At 42.4% G+C, this 26,743-nt stretch overlaps 2 protein-coding genes and 1 non-coding gene across 3 annotated transcripts; 2 read left to right on the forward strand and 1 right to left on the reverse strand.

Annotated features, from left to right (window-relative positions):
* Positions 1-28: 28 nt before the first annotated feature.
* Positions 29-4,114, reverse strand: LOC112250710 (small glutamine-rich tetratricopeptide repeat-containing protein alpha). The gene is made up of 12 exons (XM_024421076.2): positions 3,984-4,114; positions 3,124-3,272; positions 2,895-2,998; positions 2,723-2,813; positions 2,481-2,580; positions 2,201-2,305; positions 1,955-2,090; positions 1,790-1,852; positions 1,531-1,568; positions 1,196-1,381; positions 843-965; positions 29-719 (listed from the first exon to the last, which is right to left on the reverse strand). Exons 2-11 carry the CDS (start codon positions 3,221-3,223, stop codon positions 854-856), a joined length of 1,035 nt encoding a protein of 344 aa, XP_024276844.1. The 5' UTR covers positions 3,224-3,272; positions 3,984-4,114; the 3' UTR covers positions 29-719; positions 843-853.
* Positions 4,106-26,636, forward strand: LOC112250709 (thimet oligopeptidase). The gene is made up of 14 exons (XM_024421075.2): positions 4,106-4,223; positions 9,578-9,784; positions 10,424-10,572; positions 10,922-11,029; positions 13,382-13,484; positions 14,073-14,230; positions 14,518-14,653; positions 17,985-18,127; positions 24,094-24,320; positions 24,595-24,796; positions 25,215-25,401; positions 25,580-25,708; positions 25,865-26,001; positions 26,255-26,636. Exons 1-14 carry the CDS (start codon positions 4,211-4,213, stop codon positions 26,414-26,416), a joined length of 2,061 nt encoding a protein of 686 aa, XP_024276843.1. The 5' UTR covers positions 4,106-4,210; the 3' UTR covers positions 26,417-26,636.
* On the forward strand, positions 13,769-13,904 carry LOC112251881. Its single transcript, XR_002953749.1, has one exon. It is a non-coding gene; the product is annotated as a small nucleolar RNA SNORA16B/SNORA16A family (small nucleolar RNA).
* Positions 26,637-26,743: the final 107 nt, after the last annotated feature.

Raw genomic sequence — 26,743 nt, forward strand, 5'->3', positions numbered from 1 at the left:
GGTTTACAATCAAGTAAACATGTTAGGCTAAGTTACCAGTGCGATTTAATCAAAGATTGGGAACAAAAACAGACAGCCACCCATGTTGTTAGAAAAAACAAATTTCTCATGACAAAATAAGAACAAAGTGGACTGTAGGTGTTATCCTGCAACTCAAGAAAAATGCTGAAACAACTCCTGGATTACACTAGACAAGTCAACAACCATAAAAGGTCCTATTTGAAATGGTCCATTTAATTCCCATAATGTTGACAGTACTCTACATGCCATCTCTGCCTACCAGTATATCTCTGTACAAATAGATGCTTCTCAAATTAAGGTGGCTGCTGAAATATATCACAATAATATGTTGTTGTGCACCTGAAATGACAAAGTTCAAGTGATGCAACTGCATTTAGTCCACTGGGGGTGTAGTGATTCAGTTCACTGGCAAGGATTAGTAACATTAAACAGTTAAACCAAGTGCTATACTGGCATGACATTGCAGATTGGAGTATAACAGATCCACTCAATCCATACACTTCAGACTAGATATCTGTTGACAGTGGGTTTATCAAATTTGATCAAAGTTTCACTGACTGGTTTCCTTGGAGGGAGGGGCTGCACATGCAATAATTACTCAGTGAAGAAAAGCTTTTTGTCCCCGGAGTTGCGAGAATAATACAAATTACAAAAAAAGGACACAGGCCGTCTTCACTTTTCCACACACAAATCTCTCTCTGTAAAAAAACAAAGAGCAGACAGTTTTAGGATTAGCTACATGAGCAGTTTGTACAAAAGAAAAACAACTCTACGATACATGGACCAACCCATCAAATGTAATTTTAAAATGTTCATCTTACCCGTCTGAGGGTCAAGGTTGCTCATCGTTGCTAGCGCTAGACGGCCGGCTGCGAATTTGACTCCTCAGCTGTTCAATTAACTCTGGGTTCTGCTGTTGCATCTGCTGCGCAAATTGTTGGCCCCTAAATGGACATGGTTACAGTGAGGTGATGGAATGGCAGTTACCAAGTACAAGTCACAAAAAGGTCATACATTAATGGATTTTATTAATACTCTCACATGTCAAATGCTTTCATGTTTATCACTGATGTCATTGGTATAACATACAATAATATAGCCTAATGTAATAACAAATAATACAATACACAAGTCATATTTGGCACAGACTGAGTAGAGCTAGTAGTCGACTTACGCTTGGATGAGACCAGAGATGTCACCCGGACCCGCTCCCCCTACTCCAACTCCTGCTGCCGGTCCGGCTCCCAACCCTAACCCTGGTACAGGCCCTGGTCCTGCACCTAAGCCAGGCCCTGGCCCTACTCCAGACGCTGCTGGAGGTCCCATTGGCCCGTAAGCCCCTGACATCATCCCCGACATCCTGTACAACACAGACAAGAAAGGTGGTATATTCTACATGCATTAAACTCAAAGCTAGTTACCAAGTATGGAATCTCAGAGTGCATTTACAAAGTCCTTGTGCTACATCTAAAAAGAGAGTATGTTATAGAAAATAAATGGATAACTTACAGTTGCTGTACTTGTGGGTTGTTCATCAAACCTGATGCCTAGGATAAAGCAGCCGCAACAATTAATATAAATACTAGTTCTACTCTTTGGTAAACCAAGGCACCTGAATGCACACAACTTGTTGCTTACAGTTTACAAGTAGTATTTTCAGAGTTTCCCATGTGTCATGCACACAGCATTATAGTAGTATAGTGGATCAGCCTGGTTGTTCCTAGTATCTTTCATTTGAAAGGGCCTGTTTTAGTTAATTGGAACTCACCATGTTCATGAAACCAGGGTTACTGAGCAACCCAGCCAGATCAACTCCTCCCACTCCCCCTGTCTGAAGGAGATAATTTAAGAACAACATGATCAACAATGATTCATCCCACATGCTTCCTGATGATATGCATTTTCCATAGTGGCTGAGATGTTATCAACTTACTGGGCTTGGAGTCTCCATTTTCTGCTCTGCTATTTTCAGGTTGGATTTGTAGGTGTCGTTTTCTGGGTCCAACTCCAGGGCTTTTTTGTAATAACTTACAGCTTCTGTGTGTTTGTTTAAACTGGCTAGAGCCAAACTGGAAGCATGGGACGTTGAAGTCAATGTAAGTCAACCATCAGTCAATAACAAATCAGCAACACACTGGCCCATGTCCACTGTAATATTGAACACTAGTGTCTAACATACCCCATTCTTCCATACGCTTTGCTGTAGTTTGGGTCAATGCCAATGGCAAGTTCACAGTCCTGCACTGCTCCAGCGTAGTTGCCTAGTTTGCTGTATGCAGCAGCCCTAGCAAAAGCAAACCATACAATTAGCAGTATCTTACAAAAACAAATGTGAATTAATTTTCATTGCTTGACAAACTCCATACATGCTTGAAAATTGACAATGTACACTTGGATATACCTAATGTGTAAATAATTGTCACATTATCCTCCAAGTTCAGGAGTTTGTTGGCCAATACCTGTTGCAGTAGTAAACTCCATTCTGGGGATTTATGGCAATAGCCTTTGAGTAGAATTCCACAGCTGCCCCATAGTTCTCAACCCTCATTTGATCATTCCCTACAGTGAAAAACACATACAATTATTTGCCAGAAGAATGTATAGGCTGTATAGAATGTAACAGCTTAACCATAGACCCATTTGAAGAGAGCTGATATTGAAGACTGAGTAATGTACAAACTATTTACAGGGAAGGTCCTACCATCAGTTTTGAGTCGCTCAGCCTCTGCCTCTTCCTCCTCAGTGGGGGAATCTGTGGCTGTGTTTATATTCACGTGGAGGGTGTTTGGATGCTGCAACAGACAGTCAACACATTTGAGACAAACTATTGACCACATATTCACCTTCATATAAAGCAGATGTCTTAAATTTACCTTCAATGTCGCAGAGGCAAAAATCTCTGGTAGCGTTTGAGTGACAGCTAGGGTCTGGTCGTCGGTCGAGACATTGAAGGCGGTCTCCAGGCATTGGACTGCAACTGGGAAAGCATCAAATGTTGAGAAATGGCAATGACTGGAAACAGTTGAGTCCCTGACCATCTTCCAACATGGGCTAGGAGTCCATCTCCTTTTACTGAATCTTGGCTTCCCAACTCAAGCTTACCTTCTAAACTTTCCTGAGCATCTGATGATAGACTCCCAGAGCCCAGTTGATCATGAAGAAAGTGAATGATGGAGAAGGCAAGACGCTTTGTGTCAGTCATTTTGGATTGAGGTCCAAACCCCTTAGTAGAAAGTGTATCGTGAGGGACCCTGAAGAAGAAAAGAAGAAGAAAAGAAGAAAAGTAACCTAAAGGTTGCAAGTTCAAATCCCTGAGCTGACAAGGTACAAATCTGTCTTTCTGCCCCTGAACAGGTAGTTAAGATGTTTTTCTTGACTGACTTGCCTAGTTAAATAAAGGTAAAATAAATAAAAAAATCTCCATTGTAAACTGATTGGGATAGATTGTAGGTAGCTAAAACAGTAACATTTACACATACCGGTATTATAACAAATAAACCTATATGTTACCATGTCATCTGATTAGATAGCTTCTTAATCCTAGGCTAATAACTAGCTAGCAAGTTTGATAACTTGACAAGACGTCGCTAGCTAGAATGTTCTAGCAAGTTGCTTACGGTCGGCTGCTGATAGCTAATAAGGCTAACAGAGCTAACAGTTGGCCTACCATGTGAAAATACTCCGACCGTGTATTCGTTCACGTTAGGTGTCTAGTTTTGCATGAGAAATGATTAAGCTTAACTACATGGATATCTTAGCTAGGGCTATCTAGCTGCTTGTAGCTAAAGAATGTTAGTTATCTAGCCTACTTAGCACATTAGCTTTACTGCCATGACGCCAATAACAAAATGCTTGGACCACTTTACCTCGATTTACTCGACTTTCGTTGACATTGACGTGTGGTTTTAAAAACGATACGTTATGGCACACAACAGATGTTAGCTAGCAAAAATGATCCTTACCAGTTGCCTTTGCTTCAGGTGCTTCTTGCAGTAGCTGGTGGTGCCAGAGATATTAGAAAGGTATCTCTGCTGATAGGTCTGGTGATGATAGCAAAAAAGGTGTTGACTTCGTCGCAAGGGTTAGACGTCATCACTACGTAGCTGAAGCATGCCCGCACTACAGTCGCTTTATCGCAAACACAGACAGCAAAGCGCTCTGAAAACGTTGCTACTTGGTTTTCTGGAAGATGGCACCAACAGGTGAGTACAAAATGAATCCATGTTAAGTCTTTCCTAACACTTTATTGCCAAATGAATACAAACTCAAAGTTATGCATATTAATACGTCTGTGCTTGGTTTTCTGAATGCTACCTAGCTAGTAACGTTAGCTACCTGCTTTTTAGCAACGTTAGCTAGTATTTAACGTTACACACTAGTTTTACTAGGAATTAGTTGACAAAATAACGGAATAGTCCGCCGGAAGGCAGATGTCAAATACAAGTAAAGTTAAACTTTGCCGATTGTCTATAGGGTTGGTTCTTATGCTGGGCCGGGGGGTATTGACATAAACGTCTAATAAAACATAAATCAGACTTTCCAAACGTGGGTCTGTTGTAGACTCACTTCCTTTCCCGCTCACTGTCAAAATAAAAGTCCCGAACGTGCGCTATACCTGCACAAAAAAAGCAAGCACTTGTGCTGTGGGGGACTTCTATTTTTACATGGGGTAAGCAGAGAGGAACTGCGTGAGTCTTCAAGCGACTCACATTTGAACATTATGTTTAATTATATGTGCCATTAGAAGGCAGGGCAAACCCTTTTTGGTGATTTCTGGTATATCATCAAAATAAACCAATCGCAGCACGTTTTTGGAGTTGCAGTTACCATTGGAAATTAAGGTTGAAAGTTCAATTTTAAATGACTAAAACAGAAAGAACCAAAATTATTCCGTTGCTGCTTCCTGTTGACGCTTCCTGTTGACGAGACATTTTGATAAATAGTCCAATGTCAAAACACAGTTAACGGCGTCCTAACCAATATGCAGAAACAGTTCGTGATTATAATGAAAACATAGCAAATGTTATGTTTATCTGCTCATACATGTGCAACAATAGTATTACGTGTAAAAAAAAAAAACATTTATTGAGGAGACCCTTATAATCGGCACAAGCACTAAAAACTCGTTTTAACAAGTGGCAATGAATCACTTACAGTGCCTTCAGAAAGTATTCCGACCCCTTGACTTATTCCATATTTTGTTACCTTAGCCTTATTCTAAAATGTATTTAATTTTTTTTTAAATTACCTCAATCTACACACAATACCCCAGAATGAAAAAAAAACACCTGTGTTTTTAGAAATGTTTGCTAATTTATAATTTAAAACCCCTTGAAATATCCAATTTACATAAGTATTCAGACCCTTTAATCAGTACTTTCTTAAAGAACCTTTGGGAGTGATTACAGCCTCAAGTATTCTTGGGTATGACGCTACAAGCTTGGCACACCTGTATTTGGGGAGTTTCTCCCATCCTTCTCTGCAGATCCTCTCACGCTCCGTCAGGATGAATGGGAAGCGTTTTTCTGTGAACTCTGTGAAGACTATTTCTTCCTAACAAAGGGGGATGATTTAATAAAAGGGCATTTGCGGAAAAAGCACAGTCGTTGCACGACTGTACCTAACCATAGACATCAATGCCTTTCTTAAAATCAATACACAGAAGTATATATTTTTAAACCTGCATATTTTGCTGAAAGAAATCCAGGTTAGCAGGCAATATTAACCAGGTGAAATCATGTCACTTCTCTTGCGTTCATTGCACGCAGAGTCGGTGTATATGGAACAGTTTGGGCCACCTAATTTGCCAGAATTTTACGTAATTATGACTTATGGATGCCACCCGTTAGATAACATACAGAACGGTTCCTTATTTCACTGAAAGAATAAACGTCTTGTTTTCGAAGGTTAGTTTCCGGATTCGACCATATTAATGACCTAAGGCTCGTATTTCTGTGTGTTATTATGTTATAACTAAGTCTATGATTTGATAGAGCATTCTCACTGAGCGGTGGTAGGCACCAGCAGGCTCGTAAGCATTCATTCAAACAGCACTTTCGTGTATTTTGCCAGCAGCTCTTCGTTGTGCTTCAAGTATTGAGCTGTTTATGACTTCAAACCTATCAACTCCCGAGATTAGGCTGGTGTAACCGATGTTAAATGGCTAGCTAGTTAGCGGGGTGCGCACTAATAGCGTTTTAAACGTCACTCGCTCTGAGACTTGGAGTGGTTGTTCCCCTTGCTCTGCAAGGGCCGCAGCTTTTGAGCGATGGGTAACGCTGCTTCGAGGGTGGCTGTTGTCGATGTGTTCCTGGTTCGAGCCCAGGTAGGGGCGAGGAGAGGGACGGAAGCTATACTGTTACACTGGCAATACTAAAGTGCCTATATGAACATCCAATAGTCAAAGGTATATGAAATACAAATCGTATAGAGAGAAATTGTCCTATAATTCCTACAACCTAAAACTTCTTACCTGGGAATATTGAAGACTCCTGTTAAAAGGTTTCATATGTTCTCATGTTCTGAGCAAGGAACTTAAACGTTAGCTTTTTTACATGGCACATATTGCACTTTTACTTTCTTCTCCAACACTTTGTTTTTGCATTATTTAAACCAAATTGGATATGTTTCATTTTATTTGAGGCTAAATAGATTTTATTGATTATTATATTAAGTTAAAATAAGCTCATTCAGTATTGTTGTAATTGTCATTATTTCAAATACATTTTTGTAAAATTTTAAATCGGCCGATTAATCGGTATTAGCTTTTTTGGTCCTCAAATAATCGGTATCAACGTTGAAAAATCATAATCAGTCAACCTCTAAACTGAATGTTTAGATCTCCTTCTCATTTAAAGCAAGTCTAAGAAGAGGTAGATATGTTTCTATGTGCACTATTCCTATCTTAAGTTTTGTTTTTGCTTCTTTTACTTAAAGGTTTTGTTCACCAGCTTCACACAGCTGAAAATATGATATTTTTGGTTATTGAAAATATATTTTACAGTGATTTAGAAGGTACATTGATTCTCTACACTAGCTTGATTTGTCACAATCTGAAATCAGGCGAACTATTAGAATTTGAACAACCAGGAAATGGCAGAGCAATTACTACATAGTGCATCTTTAACTGATAGTTTGACTGTCAAATCCATTTATTGTTGTGTGGCCAGTAACCTTTTATAGAGACTGCCTCAAACTTTCCTGTGCCATTTCATTAACTCTACATTTTAAGTCCTGCACATCTCAGCCACTTGTGACAAAATCAGTGGTACAAAACTTTGGGTTAAAGATGTAACCTTGGTTCTCTGAGTAGAGAAGTAGGTCGCCTGACGACCTATGGGAACTCCTTCCCCTTCACGCGATGTATTTGAGATGCTTAGTATCAAAGATGTTTACAGTCACGCCACACCCTTACTGTACCCACGTGACCTGTTACTATAAAAGGTGTGGTGTGACACACTGTCCATTACTTCACTCAAACCCCACAGAGGTGGAGGAACGACATGAAAGATTGGCAACCTGTTATTCTTCAGAGAGAACCAAGGTTACATCCATAACCCAACGTTCTCTTCTGTTTTCGTAACGGGTAGCCAAACGAACTATGGGAGAGGCTGTACCAAAGAGGTCTTTCGAACAACAGAGTGAGAACTCACCATTTAACTTAGCCCAGATGAGTCCCTGGGACGCCCTTGAATCCACCACAGGATGCAACAGAATATAATTACCCAACAGGTAACACAGAATTTCAACTGTACACAAGCAAGCTGAAAGCTAGAACTGACAACACGAGGTTTCAATTGGGTGCAACAGCACCACGAGTGGAATGGCTCTGTACAGTCGTGGCCAAAAGTTTTCAGAATTACACAAATATTCATTTTTACAAAGTCTGCTGCCTCAGTTTGTATGATGACAATTTGCATATACTCCAGAATGTTATGAAGAGTGATCAGATGAATTGCAATTAATTGCAAATGAACGGAATCCCCAAAAAACATTTCCCCTGCATTTCAGCCCTGCCACAAAAGGACCAGCTGACATCATGTCAGTGATTCTCTCGTTAACACCGGTGTGAGTGTTGACGAGGACAAGGCTGGAGATCACTCTGTCATGCTGATTGAGTTCAAATAACAGACTGGAAGCCTCAAAAGCAGGGTGGTGCTTGGAATCATTGTTCTTCCTCTGTCAACCATGGTTACCTGCAAGGAAACACGTCATCATTGCTTTGCACAAAAAGAGCTTCACAGGCAAGGATATTGCTGCCAGTAACATTGCACCTAAATCAACAATTTATCAGATCATCAAGAACTTCAAGGAGAGCGGTTCAATTGTTGTGAAGAAGGCTTCAGGGCGCCCAAGAAAGTGCAGCAAGCGCCAGGACCGTCTCCTAAAGTTGATTCAGCTGCGAGCTTGGGGAACCACCAGTACAGAGCTTGCTCAGGAATGGCAGTACGCAGGTGTGAGTGCATCTGCATGCACAGTGAGGCAAAGACTTTTGGAGGATGGCCTGGTGTCAAGAAGGGCAGCAAAGAAGCCACTTCTCTCCAGGAAAAACATCGGGGACAGACTGATATTCTGCAAAAGGTACAGGAATTTGACTGCTGAGGACTGGGGTAAAGTCATTTTCTCTGATGAATCCCCTTTCCGATTGTTTGGGGCATCCGGAAAAAATCTTGTCCAGAGAAGACCAGGTGAGCTCTACCATCAGTCCTGTGTCATGCCAACAGTAAAGCATCCTGAGACCATTCATGTGTGGGGTTGCTTCTCAGCCAAGGGAGTGGGCTCACTCACAATTTTGCCTAAGAACACAGCCACACCCTCAGAGAGCAACTTCTCCCAACCATCCAGGAACAGTTTGGTGACAAACAATGCATTTTCCAGCATGATGGAGCACCTTGCCACAAGGCAAAAGTGATATCTAAGTGGCTCGGGGAACAAAACATCGATACTTTGGGTCCATGGCCAGGAAATTCCCCAGACCTTAATCCCATTGAGAACATGTGGTCAATCCTCAAGAGGCGGGTGGACAAACAAAAACCCACAAATTCTGACAAACTCCAAGCATTGATTATGCAAGAATTATTATGTGATAATAAGAATTATGTGGCCCAGAAGTTAATTGACAGCATGCCAGGGCAGATTGCATAGGTCTTGAAAAAGAAGGGTCAACTGAAAAATATTGACTCTGCATCAACTTCATGTAATTGTCAATAAAAGACTTTGACACTTATGAAATGCTTGTAATTATACTTCACCATTCTATAGTAACATCTTACAAAGATATCTAAAGACACTGAAGCAGCAAACTTTGTGAAAATGTATTATTTGTGTCATTCTCAAAACTTTCTGCCACGACTGTACTTCTGATAATACACCTGCCACAGTATCTTCGAATCACATGAACAATACTGAAACTCTACCTAGTTCATACCACATGCCATTGAATGCCATGACTCATCCCCTGCATAGTGAAACAAAACATTTCCTCATACGCTTTAGAAGTAGGCCTTTTCCAAGACGAACCATCCAACTCATGTCCAACCTTTCTTTCACCCAACAGAAGAGTTGGCATCTGGCACTGGTGCGCCAGTCTGTGCTGACAACCGCCTGCACTGGGACCTGACCCCCGAGCAAATCAATCAGCTCTCGGATGAGGTTATTGCCAAGACCAAAAAGGTATATGACTGTGTCGGGGCCCTGGACCTGGCCAGTGTTTCCTATGAGAACACCCTGAAGGCTCTCGCTGATGTGGAGGTGGAGTACACAGGTGGGTGTGACTCCAAAATAGCATCATTTCTTCAACCCCTTTCCTGTATGACCACAGTGGATTGAAATTAATAGGTTATGATGTGTAGTGGGTTCAGTCCATAGCAACCACAACTAGCATCTACTCCACTGGCCTTGAAAGCGATTGGGAAAATGTCTGAGTTGGCACGAAAGAGGTATGCAATGGTATAGACAAATCAGCACTTTTTACATAAAAACTAGCTGACATGCCAATGCTCCCTACAATAGGCAGTGGACACTGGACTCTACATGTTAAATCAGTCAGTTGTAGCCTTTTATAGACTCAAGGCAGCAAATGACCTAATCCAAAAGAGCTTGTTTTTATCATTGCCTTACTGCTTTTCATAATTTTAGGCCTTTTGTTAAGACTGTGTGTAGTGATGAAATAATCTACAAAACCTATGTTTCAAGCTGACAATGGTCAGTTTAGACTGTTATTTATAAACTGTTGGTGCGTGCTACACATTGGTAATGGATTGAGTCCCCCCCATTTCAGTATGAAAGCACTTTGACCACTGAAAAAGCACGATATATAATCCTCATGATACATAGCATCACGTACAATGAAAATGACACTCATAATAACTGCTCACTTTTACATTTTGACGTGTTATTCCAGTTGACCGCAACATGCTGGACTTCCCCCAGCATGTATCCTCCTCCAAGGACGTGCGCACGGCCAGCACCGACGCCGACAAGAAGCTGTCAGAGTTTGATGTGGAGATGAGCATGAGGGAGGACGTCTACCAGAGGATCGTGGCGCTGGAGGTGAGGAGGGCCGTGTGAGATCAATATGGAAGGTCCCAATAGTCCGTAGATAAGATGTCAATAGTCTGTAGTTGCTTCCTCCTCATCTCCTTATTCTTCATCTACACTGATCTGAAAATGCATGCAGTGGATGTGCTTTCATCTTCCCACTTCATTATATTAGTACTAATAAAGGAGAGGAAAAGGTGATCCACTTTGACCTATTGAGCTGTACCTAGGAAGATCTCTATAGCCTGTATGTTTTTACATGCTCTTGCCTCATGTTGTCTTCAGAATTATCCCATGGCTATGTAAAGGTTGCGTGGAGTATCATTCTCATTGGCTGAGTTCTGCTTTTAACCTCTCACAGCGCAAGGTTGACGGTGACACGCTTACTCAGGAATCCAAGAGGTACATGGAGAGGCTGATCAAGCTGGGCCAAAGGAATGGTCTCCACCTGCCCAAAGAAACACAGGATGTAAGAGACTTTACCGTTTTCAAAGGAAGTGACCTTGATGGATATCACGGCCACGCTCATTTCCAAGTGGATCGTTCCATTTCATTTCAAATGGTATCTCTTAGAAATGAACCCAAATTGGCATTTTCAATTCAGAGGTTTCATATAATATTCATTAAATGTAATACCCAACATCTGATTTGGACCTCACCACTTTTTAAGGTGATACCAAGGGTCATTTAGCTGTTTGATTTAGAATTTTAAGACTCTTTGAAGTATCCACAAAAATATTTAAATGAATTATTTACGTGTTTAACTCATTTTTGGCCCTAAAAAGTCTCCATATATACTTCCATTTTTTTTGCAACTGGTACCGGCTGACCTTCAGATAGGACTTGTGAGGCCTAGAGTGTTCGGACGCTACAGACAGAAGTAGGCAGATCGGCTGTACTGACTTGTGGACGTCATAGAGCAAAACAGAGAACACCCCCTTCCATAGAGGGGTCATAATAGTTTTCAGGCCAACCCGTTCAGACGATTTTGTGATGGCAGATTTTCGGGATGTCTCATGGTCTGACAAGCACTGCTCTAGCTCTGTCACCTTTCACTGCAGATGCGGAAGTGCGATATAGGCGGATGCTGTGGATTGAGACGCATCCAATGCAAAACAACCTGATATCTCTTAAACTGACAGACAATTATGGGGATTTCTGTAGTATGCTATTTAGATTACCTTGGGGCGTGGACATCGACCTCGGGGGGTTAACAGTGATGCGAGGAATCCAAATAAATGGTCAAAAGCCACCCACGGAACACCCCCGCCCCCCCAATGGCCAGTATACAGTATCAGTTCTCTATGTTTGACAGGTAGTATGAAACTGTGGCTTGGTGTATTGTTTATTCATACTATGTAATGTATTCTCAGTGAAGTTGGTGACGTTTTTCCCCCCTGGTCAGAGAAATTAGCCATTTTGAAGTCTTGTATTTTTCCCCCATAAATGAATGTGAAAGTACCACTTTTGACCATGGATGCAGCTCTTCCTGCTGTTACTGCCACACCCTTTTATCCATATAGCTGATTTCTTGTGTTTATTAAATGGACCCTTTTGCAAATTTGGGTAGAAAACGAATAACTTTTGCCCATGATGAAAATAAAAGGTTTGGTCATCCATACAATTCAAGCCAGTCCTCAATGAAAGCAATTCAAACACACACCTCTTAGGCTTAACCTGTGTCCAGGAAACAGACAATGTATGTTCAGTTTATTCACTCCAAAAATGTCTGGATTCAACATTCCTGGTGAACAAGCAAACTAACAGCAGTTCTTATGGTTTCAATGTTATAGTCTCTAATGGTAAAAGTCCCAAATACACACTGTATATTGTTTTGTAATGGTGTTGGGTTTAATGTTAAATGTCACTAGTCAAACAACAGAATTTTTTTCTAACCATTTTTATTGAAAAACAAAAGACTGCTCTGTAATGGTTTATAATTGTATTATTTTATTAGGGATGTCACATTTTAGTCACTAGCCCATTTCTCCATCACATTTTTGGACTTGTAGGAAAAGTCTTCATATGAGAATTGCACCATAGGGATAACCCTCTCAGAGAGCTGCCATTTGTTGGATTATTTGAGAGGAGTTGGGTTGCTAAGAGACCAACTGAATTGCTTTCATTGAGGACTGCCTTGGTTTGTGAGGATGACCACACTATTTATTTTCACCATGAGCAAAAACTATTGATTGTCTACCCAAAGTTGCACGAGCATTTTCGTGAACCATTTAAGAAACACAAGAGACCAGCAACATGGATAAAAGTGTGTGGCAGTAACAGCAGCATCTAGTGAGAAAAATCTGGTATTTTCACTCTAATTTATGGGGGGGGGGTGCAAGTGACTTCTATGGCTAATTTTTCTGAACAGCGGAGGAAAATCCACCAAATTCACTGAATACATTACATAGAATGAATAAAGAATAATATAAGCCGCAGATTCATACTACTTGTCAAACATACAAAATTAATACTGTATACTTGCCTTTGGGGTGGTCCGTAGGTTTTGGATTACGTCTTATTCATTAAAAGGTTTCATATACTATATTTATTGAATAGTATATGAATCCTATAAATTGAAATGGCCAATTTTGGATGCAGTCGATTAAGCTTGATTTCTCACAGTTCAAATGATCTTGAAACAATGTTTCAGGAATGCTAATCTTATCTGTTCCCAACAAATGATTTCAGAACAATCTGAGATGGTGGGTGTCAATCTTCTTTCTTGTGTTTTTTGAGGTGGAATGACTCGTGTTATACTCTGATCTACAGTAGGTTCATTGTTGTCAACTTATTGACTTTATCTATCTAATCCAAACAGGAAGTCAAGAGGATCAAGAAGAAGCTGAGCAACCTGTGCATTGACTTCAACAAGCACCTGAACGAAGACACCACTAGTCTGACTTTCACCAGAGAGGAGCTGGGTGAGACCATGTTCACGCGGTCTGTTCTGAGACCCCATTTCTGTTGTTGGACCTTTGCTCATAGAAATAATGTGTACTATCCACTAATGGCAATAATGTGTACTATCCATTAATAGTAACTAAATATTACTCAATAGTATTGGTATCAATTCCAATTTGTTAAAATATCTTCATTAAAAATAGATGGCCCTCTGAATTTGAATTTCAGTATACTATCTACTGAATTGAGTCAGTGTCCTGAAGTGAAATTCATCCCAACCTGGCTCTTTACAAGCTATAAGGTCCCAGGCTCCTATCGAACCCGTCCTTGTTCTCTTGTAGCAGTCACCATCAAAAGGATGCAAAAAACCTAACTTCCTACGACAGTTGCTGTGTTGTTCGACCTTAACTGATTCCGCAACATTAAGGGGAAGGACACTTATGGAAACTGTTGTAGAATTTCAACGTTTCATTCTTAGCTATATGAAAGATCTAATGTGTTTTCAGGTTTCTAATTTGATTGCTTAAAAAAAAGAAGAATCAAAAATCACTAACATTGAAAGTAAATCCATAAGTAGGACTTGTGCCATGTCTGACGATGCACTTTAGGCGGTCTCCCTGAGGACTTCCTGAGCTCGCTGGAGAAGGATGGGGACAAGCTGAAAATCACCCTCAAGTACCCCCACTACTTCCCCACCATGAAGAAGTGCTTCATCCCCGAGACCCGCAAGAAGCTGGAGGAGGCCTTCAACTCTCGGTGCAAAGAGGTGAGCCGTTGTCTGTTTTGTGTGAGACCGAGATCCTATCCTGTACTGGGAGAGCGTTGACTAGAGAAAATCGCTGAGCCCCTGAGAAACTCAAAGAAAGTCTGAACTGCTGCCCGAAATGAACGTTTACGTCGGCCAAAATTGATAATAGACAACAGTTGTGTTTTTTTTCTCTGAGCACCAAGGAGGATAACCTGTAAAGGACCAAGGATAACCTGTATAGTTACTTAAAATGGTCCCCTGGAATTAATTTCAGCCCTCACCCTCTGTCTTTTACCCTGGTGTAGAAGAACTCTGCCATCCTGAAGGAGTTAGTGCAGTTGAGAGCCCAGAAGAGCTCCCTGCTGGGTTTCACCACCCACGCTGACTTTGTCCTGGAGATGAACATGGCCAAGTCTGGCAAGAAGGTGGCCGGCTTCCTAGGTGGGTGTTACTGATCGAGATTGGGTACAACTATCTGAAAGGTTGTTATGGTCCGTTGTTCCACTTCCAACTGACCAGTGTATATTTAACTATTCTTAGCTGCTGTCAGTTGTATCAGAAACAATGTAGTGCTTCAGCTGCTTCACTATACTGCCCTGACCCCCCCCTGGCCGTAACCACCCTGTTCCGTTTTAGTAAAAGTATTGATGTCATATTGTATTTGTTAAGGGCATTGCTCACACTCAACTATGCATTAACAAACACAACTGCTACAACACAAAGTGGTTCACATTGCAAAAATGGAAGGACAGCAGTTCACACATGTTTTTTTTCTGCATAAAAAAGTATTAGGCCAGCAACCCTAAGTGGTTTTTATTTATTTAAATGTTTCATAATTTTCAGGATGGAAAAACGTTTTCAGTGTAAACCATGTAGAAAAGATAATGGACCTATTTTAAAAAATATATTTTTTAATTTTTTATAAATAAGATCATCTTTGAGAACTAACAATCAGCAAAATGGTACATTCAGGGTTATTTTTGTCATGGCATGGGGACCCCATTGTTTTTGTTATGTTTGAGTCACTCCGATAGCATAAGAACACAGCCTAAGCCATAGCAAAAAGTGTAGAATTGCAGGAAATTAGCTTTAAAACGACAATATATTCTATCAGCCCCATGGCAAAATGTGTAGAATTGCAGGGAATTAGCTTTAAAGAGCAACTGAGCTTCCTGATTTGGCCTCATTTTGAAGCTTGGACGTTAAGAAATGCTTAGCGGCCATGACTGAAGCCAATCAAGAGTTGCCTTGGGGGCGTGGTTTGATGTGTGTGTTTCATGTCTTTGCCATTTCATTTGAAGATGACGACTTCTCTCCTCCTGACTGACTCGCCATCTCAAGATGTTCTGCTAATTCAGTTCTATGTGTTGACTAAAGCCTTTGCTGACCTTGTGTTTAGCCAAGCTGACAGCAGCTGGCTAGCTGATTTCTCTGTCAAATCAGTTATGGCGTTGATAGCAAGAGCCAGTGCCTGGGATGTGTTTCATAAGGCACTAGTTCTACAACACTTTGCAACAAAAGTAGCTTGCAACTTAGTTTCAAAATTTCATTGTGTCATGTAAAGACTTGTTACCATGGAAATAGTATCAACTGCGAGTTGAATGACCTGTCCGGAGTCAGCTCAGCTGTCCTACAACACAGTATTCTATAACTGGCTAGTTTTGTCTTGCCTCTATTCTCCTTATGTCCGCTGTTAGATCTTTCCCGGGGGACAATTCCCAGAATGACTAATGTCCCTAGGCTACATGTGTGGACACGTGGAAACATCGCCCAGCTTGAGTGTAGATACATTTATAAAAACTTTTTATGCTGTAAATATCATATTGATGTGCTTATGAAGATGGTATGCCTACGCATACACTATGTGGACACGTGCACGTCGAACATCTCATTCCAAAATCATGGACATTATTATGGAGTTGTTCCCCCCTTTGCTGCTATAACAGCCACCACTCTTCTGGGAAGGCGGTGACATTGCTGCGGTGACTTGCTTCCATTCAGCCATAAGAGCATTAGTGAGGTCGGGCACTGATGTTGTGCAATTAGGCCTGGCTCGCAGTCGGCGTTCCAATTCATCCCAAAGGTGTTCGATGGAGTTGAGGTCAGGGCTCTGTGCAGGCAAGTCAAGTTCTTTCGGACCGATCTCGAACAACCATTTCTGTATGGACCTCGCTTTATGTACGTGAGCATTGTCATGCTGAAACAGGAAAGGGCCTTCCCTAAACTTTTGCCACAAAGTTGGAAGCACAGTATAGTCTAGAATGTCATTGTATGCTGTAGCTTTAAGATTTCCCTTCATTGGAACTAAGTGACCTAGCCTGAACCATAAAAAAAACAGCCCCAGACCATTATTCCTTCTCCACCAAACTTTACAGTTGGCACTATGCATACAGGCAGGTAGCGTTCTTCTGGCATCCGTCAAACTCATATTAGTCCATCAGACTGTCAGATGGTGAAGCATGATTCATCACTCCAAAGAACGCATTTCCAGAGTCCAATGGCGGCAAGCTTAACATCACTCCAGCCGGCGCTTGGCATTGCGTATGTTGATCTTAGGCTTGTGTGCGGCTGTTCGGCCATGGAAACCCATTTCATGGAGCTCCCGACTAACAGTTATTGTGTTGACGTTGCTTCCAAAGGCAGTTTGGAACTCTGTAGTGAGTGTTGCAATCGAGGAGAGACTATTTTTTACATGCTTCAGCACTCTCTGGTCCCGTTCTTTTAGTTTGTGTGGCCTATCACTTAGCAGCTGAGCTGTTGTTGCTCCTAGACGTTTCCACTTCACAATAACAGCACTTACAAAAAAAAAAAAAGTATATATACAGTGTGTACAAATGGCGTGAGGAGGTAAGGCAATAACTAGGCCATAGTAGCGAAGTAATTTAGCAAATTAACCCTGGCTCGCTAGCGTTATGTTGTACAGCCAAAGGTAGCTACTAGCTAGGTAGTACCAGCTATCTTGTACTTAGCTAGCAAACTTCCAAAGCATTTCAACAGATATAATCCATTCCTGGCCATATTGTTTAAATGCATTGGAAGTTTGCACCAATTTAATGGGAGCCCATTTTCACTCCTATTTGTTGAGCGAAATGTGCGTGCGTTGCACCCATATACAGACTTGACAACATTGTCCAGTAATTTCACATGGCGGCTGGGTGCTGACCACAACGCATTGTCTCAATTGGGCATCATTGGCAAAAGTGGGCATGTAAGTACTTCATACCCAACCCTCAAGTAAGTTGTGACGAACGCACTTACAAAACTCTGTTTTGGACGAGACTTACTTTATGACCAGTTATCCTACTTACAGTTTGTATTCCATTTTGACACTAGAATAAATGTTTGACTCATATCAATGCCACAAACTGCATGCAGAGACATAAAAATGGTGTCCACGTGTTCATCTGACTTGGGAAATAGATAAAGGACCTCATTGCCAAAATCTCGGGAGTATTCCTTTAAAACAGCAACATTTTGTCTCTGCGGCCAATAGGGCCTCTAAAATGTTCAGTCGGTGACTGCCATTGACCACACACTGCTATGCCCCCCGCATGCAACCTAAAGTCCATTTTGATCCAGACAAAAAACCTAACACACACACGGTTTCCACCCCTCACGTCTCTGCTCCTGTGTGTGTGTGTGTGTGTGTGTGTGTGTGTGTGTGTGTGTGTGTGTGTGTGTGTGTGTCTCTGTTTGGGAGGGATTGGGATAAAGCAGAAGACACATTTCCTTTGGGTACATTTGACAATAAGGTCATCTTCCTTTTCTCCAGAGGAACTGGCCCGTAAGCTGAAGCCCCTGGGGGAGGAGGAGCGCCATGTCATCCTCAAGCTGAAGAAGGAGGAGTGCCAGAAGAGAGGCCTGCCCTTCAAGGGCGAGTTATACGCCTGGGACACACGTTACTTCATGACCCAGGTAGGCCATAGGTAAAAACGACAAATGTCTGCAGCTCTGTTTTTCTGGGGACCCAACAGTATTTTTTTTTTAACACCCATAAATACATTGGCATGGGGGGATGTCAGAGTTGCAGATTGCAAAGGTTATTCTGCTGTTGTATTACATAATTGCTATACCAGTATGTGCAAAGCCTATATTTATTAAAAACACAAAACGGTTTAATGTGAGAAGCAGGGATTGGTCTGAAGCCCAAAAAAGAAAGGAAGTTCCGCATGCAAGATCATGTATTGCGTTCTTCCCAACCCAAACTAAGACATTATCCCATTTCACTACCCTTTTCAAGCTGCTTTTTGTAAATTATATGTAAGTCAGCTTTGCTTTTATAATTAAAAAGACCATTAGGCTTGATCACATGAGCTTTTTTTGTCTTGTCGTAATGTATGTGGTGCTTGCCTGTTTTTTTGTTTATTTAAAGCTTTATTTTAGCAATATAAAATGTTTTCGGGAAGTATTCAGACCCCTTGACTTAAAAAAATAAAAATAAAAAATGTATGTTACAGCCTTATTCTACAAAGGATTAAATTAGTTTTTCCCTCATTAATCTACACACAATACCCCATAATAACAAAGCCAAAACAGGTTTTTAGACATTTTTGCAAATTTACAATAAAATTTTAAAAACGGATTAATGTTTACATATGTATTCAGACCCTTTATTCAGTACTTTGTTGAAGCCCCTTTGGCAGCGATTACAGTCTTCTTGGGTATGACGCTGCAAGCTTGGCACACCAGTATTTGGTGTGTTTCTCCCATTCTTCTCTGCATATCCTCTCAAGCTCTGTCAGATTGGATCGCTGCACAGCTGTTTTCAGCTGTTCAATCAGGTTCAAGTCCGGGCTCTGGCTGGGCCACTCAAGGTCATTCAGGGACTTGTCCCAATGCTACTCCTGTGTAGTCTTGGCTGTGTGCTTAAGGTCGTTGTCCTGTTGGAAGTGGAACCTTCCAGACGGCCAGCTCTAGAAAGAGTCTTGGTGGTTCCAAACTTCTTCCATTTAAGAATGATTGAGGCCAGTGTGTTTTTGGGGACCTTCAATGCTGCAGAATCTTTTTGGAACCTTTCCCCTGATCTGTGCCTCGACACAATCCCGTCTCAGAGCTCAATTCCTTCGACCTCATGGCTTGGTTTTTGTTCTGACATGCACTGTCAGCAGTGGGACCTTTATATAGACTGGTGTGTGTGCCTTTCTAAAGTATGTCCAATCAATTGACTTCACCACAGGTGTACTCAAATCAAATCAAATTTTATTTGTCACATACATATGGTTAGCAGATGTTAATGCGAGTGTAGCGAAATGCTTGTGCTTCTAGTTCCGACAATGCAGTAATAACGAACAAGTAATCTAACTAACAATTCCCCAAAAAACTACTGTCTTATACACAGTGTAAGGGGATAAAGAATATGTACATAAGGATATATGAATGAGTGATGGTACAGAGCAGCATAGGCAAGATACAGTAGATGATATCGAGTACAGTATATACATATGAGATGAGTATGTAAACCAAGTGGCATAGTTAAAGTGGCTAGTGATACATGTATTACATAAGGATGCAGTCGATGATATAGAGTACAGTATCTACGTATGCATATGAGATGAATAATGTAGGGTAAGTAACATTATATAAGGTAGCATTGTTTAAAGTGGCTAGTGATATATTTACATCATTTCCCATCAATTCCCATTATTAAAGTGGCTGGAGTAGAGTCAGTGTCATTGACAGTGTGTTGGCAGTAGCCACTCAATGTTAGTGGTGGCTGTTTAACAGTCTGATGGCCTTGAGATAGAAGCTGTTTTTCAGTCTCTCGGTCCCAGCTTTGATGCACCTGTACTGACCTCGCCTTCTGGATGACAGCGGGGTGAACAGGCAGTGGCTCGGGTGGTTGATGTCCTTGATGATCTTTATGGCCTTCCTGTAGCATCGGGTGGTGTAGGTGTCCTGGAGGGCAGGTAGTTTGCCCCCGGTGATGCGTTGTGCAGACCTCACTACCCTCTGGAGAGCCTTACGGTTGAGGGCGGTGCAGTTGCCATACCAGGCGGTGATACAGCCCGCCAGGATGCTCTCGATTGTGCATCTGTAGAAGTTTGTGAGTGCTTTTGGTGACAAGCCAAATTTCTTCAGCCTCCTGAGGTTGAAGAGGCGCTGCTGCGCCTTCCTCACGATGCTGTCTGTGTGAGTGGACCAATTCAGTTTGTCTGTGATGTGTATGCCGAGGAACTTAAAACTTGCTACCCTCTCCACTACTGTTCCATCGATGTGGATGGGGGGGTGTTCCCTCTGCTGTTTGGCCACGCAGTCGTGGGTGAACAGGGAGTACAGGAGAGGGCTCAGAACGCACCCTTGTGGGGCCCCAGTGTTGAGGATCAGCGGGGAGGAGATGTTGTTGCCTACCCTCACCACCTGGGGGCGGCCCGTCAGGAAGTCCAGTACCCAGTTGCACAGGGCGGGGTCGAGACCCAGGGTCTCGAGCTTGATGACGAGCTTGGAGGGTACTATGGTGTTGAATGCCGAGCTGTAGTCGATGAACAGCATTCTCACATAGGTATTCCTCTTGTCCAGATGGGTTAGGGCAGTGTGCAGTGTGGTTGAGATTGCATCGTCTGTGGACCTATTTGGGCGGTAAGCAAATTGGAGTGGGTCAAGGGTGTCAGGTAGGGTGGAGGTGATATGGTCCTTGACTAGTCTCTCAAAGCACTTCATGATGACGGATGTGAGTGCTACGGGCGGTAGTCGTTTAGCTCAGTTACCTTAGCTTTCTTGGGAACAGGAACAATGGTGGCCCTCTTGAAGCATGTGGGAACAGCAGACTGGTATAGGGATTGGTTGAATATGTCCGTAAACACACCGGCCAGCTGGTCTGCGCATGCTCTGAGGGCGCGGCTGGGGATGCCGTCTGGGCCTGCAGCCTTGCGAGGGTTAACACGTTTAAATGTCTTACTCACTTCGGCTGCAGTGAAGGAGAGACCACATGTTTTCGTTGCAGGCCGTGTCAGTGGCACTGTATTGTCCTCAAAGCGGGCAAAAAAGTTATTTAGTCTGCCTGGGAGCAAGACATCCTGGTCCGTGACTGGGCTGGGTTTCTTCCTGTAGTCCGTGATTGACTGTAGACCCTGCCACATGCCTCTTGTGTCTGAGCCGTTGAATTGAGATTCTACTTTGTCTCTGTACTGGCGCTTAGCTTGTTTGATAGCCTTGCGTAGGGAATAGCTGCACTGTTTGTATTCAGTCATGTTACCAGACACCTTGCCCTGATTAAAAGCAGTGGTTCGGGCCTTCAGTTCCACACGAATGCTGCCATCAATCCACGGTTTCTGGTTAGGGAATGTTTTAATCGTTGCTATGGGAACGACATCTTCAACGCACGTTCTAATGAACTCGCACACCGAATCAGCGTGTTCGTCAATGTTGTTGTCTGACGCAATACGAAACATCTCCCAGTCCACGTGATGGAAGCAGTCTTGGAGTGTGGACAGACCTCAGCGTGGGAGCTTCTTGTTTTAGTTTCTGTCTGTAGGCAGGGATCAACAAAATGGAGTCGTGGTCAGCTTTTCCGAAAGGGGGGCGGGGCAGGGCCTTATATGCGTCGCGGAAGTTAGAGTAACAATGATCCAGGGGTCTTTCCACCCCTGGTTGCGCAATCGATATGCTGATAAAATTTAGGGAGTCTTGTTTTCAGATTAGCCTTGTTAAAATCCCCAGCTACAATGAATGCAGCCTCCGGATAAATCGTTTCCAGTTTGCAGAGAGTTAAATAAAGTTCGTTCAGAGCCATCGATGTGTCTGCTTGGGGGATATATACGGCTGTGATTATAATCGAAGAGAATTCTCTTGGTAGATAATGCGGTCTACATTTGATTGTGAGGAATTCTAAATCAGGTGAACAGAAGGATTTGAGTTCCTGTATGTTTCTTTCATCACACCATGTCACGTTGGCCATAAGGCATACGCCCCCGCCCCTCTTCTTACCAGAAAGATGTTCGTTTCTGTCAGCGCGATGCGTGGAGAAACCCGCTGGCTGCACCGCTTCGGATTGCGTCTCTCCAGTTAGCCATGTTTCCGTGAAGCAGAGAACGTTACAGTCTCTGATGTCCCTCTGGAATGCTACCCTTGCTCGGATTTTATCAACCTTGTTGTCAAGAGACTGGACATTGGCAAGAAGAATGCTAGGGAGTGGTGCACGATGTGCCCGTCTCCGGAGTCTGACCAGAAGACCGCTTCGTTTCCCTCTTTTTCTGACTCTAATCAAGTTGTAGAAACATCTCAAGGATGATCAATGGAAACTGGATGCACCTGAGCTCAATTTCGAGTCTCTTAGCAAAGGGTCTGAATACTTATGTAAATAAGGTATTTATGTTTTTCTATGTTTTAATACATTTGTAAACATTTCTTTAAAAAAAACAACATTTTTTTGCTTTGTCATTATAGGGTATGGTGTGTAGATTGATGAGGGAGAAAAAACAATTGAATCAGTTTTGAGTACGGCTGTAACAAAATATGGAAAAAGGGTCTGAATACTTTCCGAATGCACCGTATGATTGAGGGGGGAATCGGATCCTTTTCTTTTCTCTGTAGGTGCTTAACATAACAACAGGTTGTGTTGGACAGAGTCATTCATATAGATATAGAGGTCTTTAGAGCCTTTCTGCCTTCCTGATTTCTGTAACCATTATCTAATCTGTGCAATATTGACAAACTCAGAACCACTTGTTTTGCAAATATGGTCCTGTTTTATCATTTGCTGTTCTGATCAATGGCCAGTTCATTACCTCTTGTCATATTTATTATGCAGCTTAATATTATGTTTGTATTTATAAAAAATAAAAAATTGTAGTAAGATGGTCACGCTAAAATATAAACAATTACAATATGCCTATATCTAAAAAAAAAATTTAAAAAAAGAAACAGCCATGATATTTACAGTGCCTTCAGAAAGTATTCATACCCTTTAATCCAGATTTTGTTGCTTTGCAGCCTGAATTCAAAATGGATGACATTTTTTGGAAATGAAATGCAGAAATATCTCATTTACATAAGCATTCACACCCCTGAGTCAATACATGTTAGAATCACCTTTTGGCAGCGATTTACAGCTTTGAGTCTTCCTGGGTAAGTCGTTTTGCACACCTGGATTGTACAATATTTGCACTTTTTTATTTTTATTCTTCAAGCGCAGTCACTTTGGTTGGTGATCATTGTTAGACAGCCATTTTCAAGTCTTGCCATAGATTTTCAAGTAAATTTAAGTCAAAACTGTAACTAGACCACTCAGGAACACTCAATGTCGTCTTGGTAAGCGACTCGGCACTGTATATTTGTCTTGTATTTTAGGTTATTGTACTGCTGAAAGGTGAATTTGTCTCTCAGTGTGTGTTGGAAATGCTTCAAAAAGGTGTCACATCGTTGGTTCTAATTGGACATGTGAGAGTGATAAATTGTACGACGTACAAGCGGGTTGCATCTCAACTTATTCCGTCCAAATAAAACCAAGTCTGGTGGTCATTTTATGGATGCTGTAGTCTTGTTTTAATCCGACGTCTAGAATTTGAGCTAGGTTTGGGCAATTATGCTAATGCTATCGACTTTGTGAAAAATCCGGCATGTGTTTTTCTGTAACGGCTGAACGGATCATGTCGAGTGTGTGTGTCAAGAGTGTGTTGTGTACTTTCAAGTTTATTTGCAAAGTTTCATCGACGTTGGTGTCATATTAACTTAGATATGATGGTAGGAAGATTGCAACTTAACGTTGAGCGTCAATCAATCCCTACTCAAAATATATAACATACTTTAAAAAAAAATCATAGCTCTGTGTTTTTCACTGCAGTGTTAGAGATGACCCAGTGGGCTGTGTGGTCTATATTTGCCCCTGAAGGGATAATGTTTTGAAGTGATAAATTGAATCTGTCCTTTGCTCTTCCCCCCTGTAGGTGGAGGAGACCCAATACGCGGTGGACCAGAACCAGCTGAAGGAGTACTTCCCCATGGAGGTTGTGACCCGGGGCCTGCTGGACATCTACCAGGAGTTGCTGAACCTCACCTTTGACCTGGTGGAGGGGGGCGCCCCCGTGTGGCACGACGACGTCACCCTCTACTCCGTCAAGGACCGCACCACGGGCACGGTGGTGGGCCAGTTCTACCTGGACCTCTTCCCACGGTGAGTCGGAGGAAAACGGAAGAGATTGAAAAGGGCAGAGGATTTTAAAGATGGCTGCATACAATTAGTTATGTATGATGATTGTTTTGATATAACCATCTTTTTTTATGAGGATTTTAATAGTTTTTGGTGGGGAAAGTCTTTATTTCATTGCTCTGAATTTGTCTACAGCAATTGAAACAGAGAAGAGTCCACCTTTTCCTCCTCCACATTATGGGGGAGACAATAAAATAAAAATTAGCCAGTCATGGTGGTTGTGTGTAACCCTTCCCAGCGAGGGGAAGTACGGCCACGCTGCCTGCTTTGGCCTGCAGCCCGGCTGTCTGCTGTCGGACGGGACCCGGCAGATGGCGGTGGCGGCCATGGTGGCCAACTTCAGCAAGCCCACGGCCGACGCCCCCTCCCTGCTGCAGCACGACGAGGTGGAGACCTACTTCCACGAGTTTGGCCACGTCATGCACCAGCTCTGCGCTCAGGTGTGTATGTATATGTGTGTGTGGTGTCATTGCTACTATAGAGTATACATTGTTGTGTAATTCCTAAGCACTGAAATGAATGTTTGACTGAGTAAAGGCATTTTAGTGTGATGGTTAATATATTTCCTGCTCTCAATACGTCATTGGCTATTTAATACCTGTAAAATCAACCTAAAACACGTTTGTAAGCAGTGACTTTTTTCCAGTTTTAATACCTGAGAGCACAGTGTATTCCATCAATGACCATTCACTATAAAATCTATATTTAATATGGTATAGAAAATGTAATCAAACCTATATGAACACCAAAATAATATATCCCTCCCCTTTCCTGTCCAGTTTGATGTCTAACAGTAGTTCTACCACAGGATGCGGGGATTAACAGATGCATGTGTCTCTCCTCCTCTGCTGCTCCCAGGCGGACTTTGCCATGTTCAGCGGGACACACGTGGAGCGGGACTTTGTGGAGGCGCCGTCCCAGATGCTGGAAAACTGGGTGTGGGAGAAGGAGCCCCTGCAGCGCATGTCCAAACACTACAAGACGGGTGCCCCAATCCCTGACGACCTGCTGGACAAACTCATGAAGTCCCGCTTGGCCAACACGGGTGGGTCACCATGAAACAACACCCGGGCTCTTTCATAGAACACCCAGCTTAATAACACCTTTTACACCAGTGCCGGTGTTTAGGTTACTGGGCAGTGGTCACCAGCACGACTCCTGAAGAGCTACTGGGTTTAGATGCTTCAGTGTGTCAATGTGTTAACCCTCTCCCTCCCATGCAGGTCTGTTTAACCTGCGTCAGATCGTACTGGCCAAAATGGACCAGGCCTTACACACCAAGAATGGGCTGGACCCGGCCGAGGAGTACGCCCGGCTGAGCCAGGAGATACTGGGCGTGCCTGCATCCTCAGGTCAGAGACAACCTCAACCAATGGGCCATAGCACTATCACAGCTGTAGTTTGGTAGCCTGTTCCCAGATCTGTTTGTGCAGTCTTGCCAACTCCTTTAGTTATTGTCCGTTTTTTTTAAACATATCCTTTTTTTTCCTTCGCCATTGTGCCCATAGGAACCAACATGCCAGCCACATTTGGCCACCTGGCGGGTGGTTACGATGCCCAGTACTACGGTTACCTCTGGAGCGAGGTCTACTCCATGGACATGTTCTACGCCCGCTTCAAGCAGGAGGGCATCATGAACCCCAAGGTTGGCACAGCTAGTTATTTACAATGCTGTTTTTACACTTGACCATCCGCTCTTATCGAGTAGTTGGTATCAGGCATCGTTGGTTCTTGATGCTAGTGAGCAGTGACTGCCTGCAGCCCTCTAGAACTGGAGCCATGTAGTCTGACTGGCCTTTTTGAACTCCAAATGATTTCACCATGGCAGAAATGTCATTGTTGTCAGCTTCAATGGTCATCTGCTTGACGCTGATGAAATACATTTCCATCTCTTCTAGGTGGGGCTGGGCTACAGAAACTGTATCCTAAAGCCCGGAGGCTCGGAGGACGCTGAAATTATGCTCAAGAACTTCCTAGGGAGGGAGCCAAAGCAAGAAGCTTTCCTCCTGAGCAAAGGATTAACAGTAGAGCTGGAGGCAGACACTCCATGTGCCTGTTGACCAATCAGAACCAGCTCAGTGTAAATGCCCACCCCAACCAATCATACACTTAGGACACTGGCACAAGGGACATACATGTTCTAGAAAAAACAATGAAAACAAGAATTGATGCATGCTATTTCACCCTTTTGTGCTGTGTTTTTTTTTTTTTTAGTTTGGAGATGTTTTAAACTATTGTATGCAAGTAAGGTTGAACAAAATACATTAAGAATTGACTTGACCCATTTGTCACCTTCTGTCAGTTTTCTCAAAATAAGTAGCTCTTAAGGGGTTTCAAACTGATTTGTTAATTTTATACTAAGACGTTCACGGGCCGCATTAAAACAG

The sequence above is a fragment of the Oncorhynchus tshawytscha genome, linkage group LG05 (assembly GCF_018296145.1).
Source record: "Oncorhynchus tshawytscha isolate Ot180627B linkage group LG05, Otsh_v2.0, whole genome shotgun sequence".
NCBI lineage: Eukaryota > Metazoa > Chordata > Actinopteri > Salmoniformes > Salmonidae > Oncorhynchus > Oncorhynchus tshawytscha.

What these genes read in the sequence shown, in the direction of transcription:
- LOC112250710 (XM_024421076.2), bottom strand. Translation starts at nt 3,223, where the DNA reads ATGACTGACACAAAGCGTCTTGCCTTCTCCATCATTCACTTTCTTCAT. An exon ending in AAATGGAGACTCCAAGCCCA is followed by an intron (nt 1,853 to 1,954) that starts GTAAGTTGATAA and finishes TATCTCCTTCAG; the next exon opens with ACAGGGGGAGTGGGAGGAGT. An exon ending in ACCCTGGTTTCATGAACATG is followed by an intron (nt 1,569 to 1,789) that starts GTGAGTTCCAAT and finishes GCTTTATCCTAG; the next exon opens with GCATCAGGTTTGATGAACAA.
- LOC112250709 (XM_024421075.2), top strand. An exon ending in GAAGGTGGCCGGCTTCCTAG is followed by an intron (nt 14,654 to 17,984) that starts GTGGGTGTTACT and finishes CCTTTTCTCCAG; the next exon opens with AGGAACTGGCCCGTAAGCTG. An exon ending in TGCACCAGCTCTGCGCTCAG is followed by an intron (nt 24,797 to 25,214) that starts GTGTGTATGTAT and finishes TGCTGCTCCCAG; the next exon opens with GCGGACTTTGCCATGTTCAG.